Source organism: Notolepis coatsorum (assembly GCF_963971535.1).
Source record: "Notolepis coatsorum genome assembly, chromosome: 7".
In the NCBI taxonomy this organism is placed as follows: Eukaryota; Metazoa; Chordata; class Actinopteri; order Aulopiformes; family Paralepididae; genus Notolepis; species Notolepis coatsorum.
In genome coordinates this window covers 49,393,439-49,399,670 of record NC_140171.1, presented here as the reverse complement: position 1 = coordinate 49,399,670, position 6,232 = coordinate 49,393,439, and the positions used below count along the sequence as shown (strand labels likewise).

At 45.6% G+C, this 6,232-nt stretch overlaps 2 protein-coding genes across 2 annotated transcripts; one reads left to right on the top strand and one right to left on the bottom strand.

The window, feature by feature from the left end:
• Positions 1-2,316: 2,316 nt before the first annotated feature.
• Positions 2,317-3,406, top strand: LOC311231651 (putative nuclease HARBI1; the record flags this gene model as incomplete). Its single annotated transcript, XM_084318279.1, has 3 exons — positions 2,317-2,707; positions 2,873-2,959; positions 3,048-3,406. The coding sequence occupies 3 exons, from the start codon at positions 2,317-2,319 to the stop codon at positions 3,404-3,406; spliced, it is 837 nt and encodes a 278-aa protein (XP_084174405.1).
• Positions 3,407-3,736: 330 nt separating this feature from the next.
• Positions 3,737-4,461, bottom strand: LOC311231650 (uncharacterized protein; the record flags this gene model as incomplete). The annotated part of the gene is made up of 2 exons (XM_084318278.1): positions 4,303-4,461; positions 3,737-4,083 (listed from the first exon to the last, which is right to left on the bottom strand). Exons 1-2 carry the CDS (start codon positions 4,406-4,408, stop codon positions 3,737-3,739), a joined length of 453 nt encoding a protein of 150 aa, XP_084174404.1. The 5' UTR covers positions 4,409-4,461.
• Positions 4,462-6,232: the final 1,771 nt, after the last annotated feature.

The following is a 6,232-nucleotide window of genomic DNA, read 5'->3' as shown; positions in this document are numbered from 1 at the left end:
TAGTATTGAGTTAACCTATGATTCCTTCCTATCCCTAGGTGTGTGCGGTGGGGCCCAGCAGACATACCGGACGGGGAGATAGAGGAAGCCTTGGGGGCTTTGAAAAGGGATCTGCGGAACATCTACTCAGGCATGCAATCTACTTTACTTTTGGTGAATTGATACATGAATAAACATCCCACATTAAGCAAAAAGGCCACCTTAATATTCAGAATGAGTAATGATGAGAGAGCATGAAATTAAAGGTTTGCCACTCAATTTCCTAGAGGTGGTGACATCAAATTTAATTGTTGTTACTTGGGTACTCATTACATGTATTTGTATGTCTGTACACAGAGGAAGGGATGGGTGGGGCAGAGAGCAGAACTTCTGATGGAGAGGACCTACGTCATCCTGCGGCGGTTCTTGAACAAAATGCCTGCACCAACGATGGTGGAGCTCAAAGAGGAATGGCCTTTTCTCTTCGCTCAGACGGGGCTTTTCTCCCACTTTGGCCTCCTGACAGACACTGATGCCCTTCAAAAGATCCAAGATGCCCTGGGTCAGAGAGGACGGACCATCCTGCAGTTCTGCCAGAAACTGGACAACCCGGAGATCAGGGAAGTTCTGGCCAGATATGATCCAGAGGCTTCAGAGAAGACTCCTTATGGTGTACTTCAAGGAGCCTATGGAGAAACTGCTGCTCGGAGTTGATGTAAGTTTTATTTATTTAAATATTTAAATATTTGAAATGCTAAACGAGTGATTACAAACCCTATTACAAGTGATAGACCCTCTAAACACTGTGATAGACCCTCTAAACACTGTGAGATGCCAGTGTTTTTTCTCCTTTTCTGTGTTTTATTTCAAAGTAGGTCTACACATGGTAGTCTTTTTTCAAAGTGGACTACTTTTTATTTTATAAATGTTCCACAAATAAGGGAAGGACTCAAATATACCTGAATAGTTCAGCGTTTTATTTCAAAGTCGGTCTATAGACACCAGTGTTTTGTCTCCTCCTCTGTGTTTTATTTAAAAAATAGGTCTACACAGCCAGTATTTTGTCTCCTCTTCATAAGAGTTTGAGGTTTTCCTTTGTTATAACGGGTAAAAACAGCAATAAAAAGTCAAAATTATGCAACAAACTGTGTGCTATAGCCTATAAGTATAAAGTATAATAAATCGCAAATGACTTTGGGCAATTGTCAGATGTTTTATGCTAAATGTGGGGTATGTGGGGGATATATAAAACGTTATACACTGTGTTATCTTCATTTTAAGGGTAAATAGGTTGTGCGGCTCCCTGAGCATTTTATTTTGTGGGAGGGGGGAAAAGTGGCTCTTTTGATAGTAAAGGTTGCTAACCCCTGGACTAAACACTCAATGCTGGAACAAGAAGCTCTTCTAATTTGTTCAATGTTCTCTCCTTTTCAGGCAGTCCAAAGAACACAGTAAACAGCTTTTGCAGCCTCCTACTATGATGGTAAGTAATCAAGAATGTGTCTTTTTCCAAACATGAGTGATCTTATAGGAAAAAGCATGACAATGAAGTCGTCATTGAAGTGAAAATGGAAAAAACATTATCCTACAGGCGAATGCAGATTGTGGAGGAGAGACCTGGGCCCTCATTCATCAACCCGACTTACGCACAGATTTGTGCTTAACCTGTGCGTACGACCATTTCTAAGCAAAGAGTGGGATTCATCAATTTCAACTTGAACTTGACTCCGTGCTTACGTGTATGCACAGCTCGGAGCACACTTAGCTGACGCCCAGTGGTAGAATATCGTTACTACGCATAAGCGCTCCTCAGTTCTGCATTAGTTTCAAGGCGGAAATAAAGACACTGGCGCGTGTTCTGTATGACCCCCGTAATCCATTATAGTTCATTGTGAAATAGCGATAGTAGTGTCATTATTGTCAAACCCTAAACAGCATCAATTTCTGAATGTAGGATGCAGGATGGTTAACGTTGCATTTGGCCGATACGTTGTTGGCTGATAAGGAACGCATGACTCAGGCCTAATCTCATTTAATTAAATTGTAATGTTATTATATCTGTCATCAAAATATCACTTAAATGCAGGTGATCACGGTTATCCACTGAAGCCATGCGTGGCTAGAATCGTCCCTGACCAACAACGACCCAATTGGAGCGCAGATTGAAAGAAAATCAATCAAGAGTTTCAATATACCCAGGTGTTCTGTATGACCCGTAATTAAATTGGCGACATGAGTGTAATCGTCGGCAAACCCTATAAATTACATTTGGAACATGGATTTCAGAACGTATTCAGCATGGATAACGCAGTCCTTGCATTGTTGCACGATTTGGCAATGGGCCATGGTGCGCTCCACAGGGAGCGCGTCTTCAGGGACAGGGCAGACCTGTTTGCCGAGAGCCCAGAGTGGCTCATGAGCAGATTCCGCTTCCCCAGGGCAATCCTGCTCGACCTGTGCCAGAATCTGGGACCCGTATTGGAGCGCCGAACAAGGCGCACACATGCCATCCCCGTCCACATCCAAGTCCTCTCCACCCTGGGATTCTTGGCCACCGGGACGTTCCAGCGGGAGATCGCAGATCGCTCGGGCATCTCCCAACCCTCACTCAGCAGGATCATGCCCACAGTGTTGGATGCCATCATGTCCCTAATCCCCGACTACATCAAATTCCCATACACACACGCACAGCAGGTCGAGGTCAAGAGGGCTTTCCACGCCATCGCCGGTTTCCCCAACATAATTGGAGCAATAGACTGCACACACATAGCCATCAAAACACCATCACAAAATGAATTCAATTACGTTAACAGGAAGGGGTTCCACTCGGTAAATGTCCAAGTGATCTGCGATGCCCGTTTGGCACTCCTAAATGTTGTTGCCCGGTGGCCAGGAGGAACCCACGACTCGTTTGTGGTGCAGAACAGCTCTGTGGGCATTTGTCTCCAGGCTGGGGTTGTTGAAGACGGGTGGCTTATTGGTGAGTGTTGCACATTTAGGCCTATATTTAATCAAATTGTAATGTTATTACTGGTATCTGTAATTAAATTATATCTCTTTTAATGCAGGGGATCGTGGCTATCCACTGAAGCCATGGCTGATGACGCCGCTGACCAACCCCACCACCCAACAGGAGGGCACCTATAACCGGGCGCACGCACGCACAAGAGTCACCGTGGAGCGTGCAATTGGTCTCCTGAAGGGTCGGTGGCTCTGCCTGTCTGGCACGGGGGGCACACTGCAGTACCGGCCTGAAAAGGTTTGCAACATCATCGTGGCCTGCAGTGTGCTCCATAACATGGCCATCAGGCATGGCATCCCGCTGCTAAACCCAGAACTACCTGACGACCCCATGCCAGACGTGGAACAGCCACCTCCAAACGCCACTGGAATGCAGACAAGAGCTAGGATCATAGAGCAGTTTTGAGTGAGTCTACCCCATGCACTGTAAGAACTGCGATTTGTGTCAATTCATATTAATTAAGTAATCATTAGTAACCTGTACATAAAAAGAAAAGACTGTCGTTTGAAATCGAATTGAGCTGATTAATGAATTGGAACCATTTTTGAATTGCATTGTACAGTTATAGTTGAATAGAAGTAGCTGACAGTTTAAAAGTGACCAGATGACACTCAGTTTACCGTGCATGCAGGGTATCAATCAAACTTCAAAAGAACGGAACGAGAAAAGGCATTCATCCAGCTAATGATTATTTGATTATAATAATGACACCAACGCCAAAAGTGGTTACGGTCTTTATTCATCCTTGTTGTCGGTGAGTTTCAGGAGACTGTCGCCGATGCCCGACAGACTGTCGCCGATGCCCGACAGACTGTGGCCGATGCCCGACAGACTGTCGCCGATGCCAGTCAGGACCGCGACCAGCTGGGTCAGAGTCTGGCGTGTGAGCCTCTGCTCGTCCCTCATGTCGCTCAGGAGGGTGATGGTGGTCTCCTGATTGTTGAGGACGGCCCCCGTAAGGACGACCGGGTCCGGGTGGGCCCTCTGCCCCCTGCGCGCCGAAGGGGGTCGGCTGCAGGACGCCTCCTGCTCCTCCTGGGTGTCGACGGGATCGGGATTGATGGTCAACTCAGCCGAGTTGCCTGTGGAATGAATAGGCAATTTAATAACATTTTATTTATTTGCTAGCAAGGTTCGGAACCATACGGTTGAATATTGTTTCAAATAAATTAAGAGATTCTTGTCATGTTCCTCAATAAAATCGTTGACGACAAAGTTATTTCTATGCCAGTCTTCTTTACTGATGTGACAATTCCTGTATGAAAGGTGCTATACAAATGAAGTGTATATTATATTATTACCTTCCACCTGTTGGCTGGATGGCCCAGCCACATCGTAGGTGTCGGTGTCGGTGGTGCGTTCAATGCCAACCACCGACTCGTCCCCGATGATGCTCGCTATCCTCATGTCCAGCGGGGACAGCTCACTCTGACTCTGAATTGAATTGATTGAAAGACTGTATTAACAGGTTGCAGAATGGGTACAATGCAGTACGGCTCAATACACACAATTGTTAAGGGGATGCAGACCAGATAAATACTTTCGTCTTGTTTACATCAGGGTCCCCCATTTTCAATTCATCATAACAGATATATCATATATGATTGACATACGACATACCTGCCCCCCGCCAGTCGCACTGGCATTCCGCCTATGATCGGCCAGGCGCTTCTTGGCCATCAGTTAAACGTCGAACCATTTCTTTCTGGTCTCCGCTATGGTTCGCTGCTGCGGGGAGATAGAATTGACGGCGTCGGTGACTGCCTCCCACGCAGCAGTCTTCCTCTTGGTGGTGATGCCAAGGCTGAGGGACCCAAAAAGTACCCCCGCCCTGGCATCCACCTCTGTTACGAGGACTTCCACCTCAGTGTCTGTGTAATTCCTTTTTTTTGTGCGCTTGGCCATTCTCCAACATTCCACGCACAGGGATTTCCTCATGGTATTTGAAGGGGAGGGCCTGACCATATTTGGTTGATCGGGGCGGTTTTGGTATGCAAATACGTGAAAGTGTGCACGAGCCTCGGCGCAGGGCCAAGGTGAGATTCATCATGACAGGTGTGCGTAGAACCTGCGTACGCACGTGTGGTGAATCCCGATTTTTCTGTGCGTGCACTGATTCTACATTCTGTGCTTACGTGTGGAAATAGAACATCTTCTACGCCACGTTGATGAATGAGGGCCCTGGTCTGAGAGTTCAACTGGCCTGCCCTGTTCCAGGAGAGTGTAGTAAGTAAAAGTGTACAGTATGCGTTGACAATTGACTGACTTTGCGCTTGCTGTTAAATGATAAGCATATTAATAGTACTTTTAGCTCTCTTGTCTGTATATTACGGTAAACTAATGTTGAATTGAGCTAGCGCTCTCGGTATAGACTAAACACTCAATGCTGTAACAAGAAGCTCTTCTAATTTGTTCAATGTTCTCTTCTCCTTTTCAGGCAGTCCAAAGAACACAGTAAACAGCTTTTGCAGCCTCCTACTATGATGGTAAGTAATCAAGAATGTGTCTTTTTCCAAGAATGTGTCTTTTTCCAAACATGAGTGATCTTATAGGAAAAAGCATGACAATGAAGTCGTCATTGAAGTGAAAATGGAAAAAACATTATCCTACAGGCGAATGCAGATTGTGGAGAAGAGGCCCCTGGTCTGAGTTCCATTGGCCTGCCCTGTTCCAGGAGAGTGTAGTAATTAAAAGTGTACAGTATGCGTTGACATTTTTAGCTGTGACCACTCCAGCAAAGGTCTCTTTGGAGGCTTAAAGGAACACGCTAACTTTTTGGGAAATTAGCTTATTTGCCATCTACCTAGAGTTGGACAAGCAGATACATACCCTTTTCTTCTCTGTACATGCATTAGGCTTAGGGAACAACCGCGCCGTTAGCCTAGCTTAGCGTCATTCACTGGAAGTAGGTGTGTCAGTGTAGCCTAGTTCCCAACAGTCACGAAATACGCTTTATTTTTTTTTAAACAGGGCTTTTGAGGTGATGAAATCACTGCGGTCAGGCAGCAGCGGTTCGGCAAAAAATTGTTCAGAGTATATATCCAGGGTTCGCACAAGGTCCTTGAAGTGCTTAAAATGCTTGATAAAAAAATTTAATAAAAAAGTCAAGGCCTGGAATTCCTTAAACAGCCCATTTTTTTTATCAAGGTCCTGATTGGCTGAGGACACAGCCACTGAGCCAGGGTGGTGCAGCAGTGAGGAGAGTAGAGTTAGGCAGAAATATCAATTTGG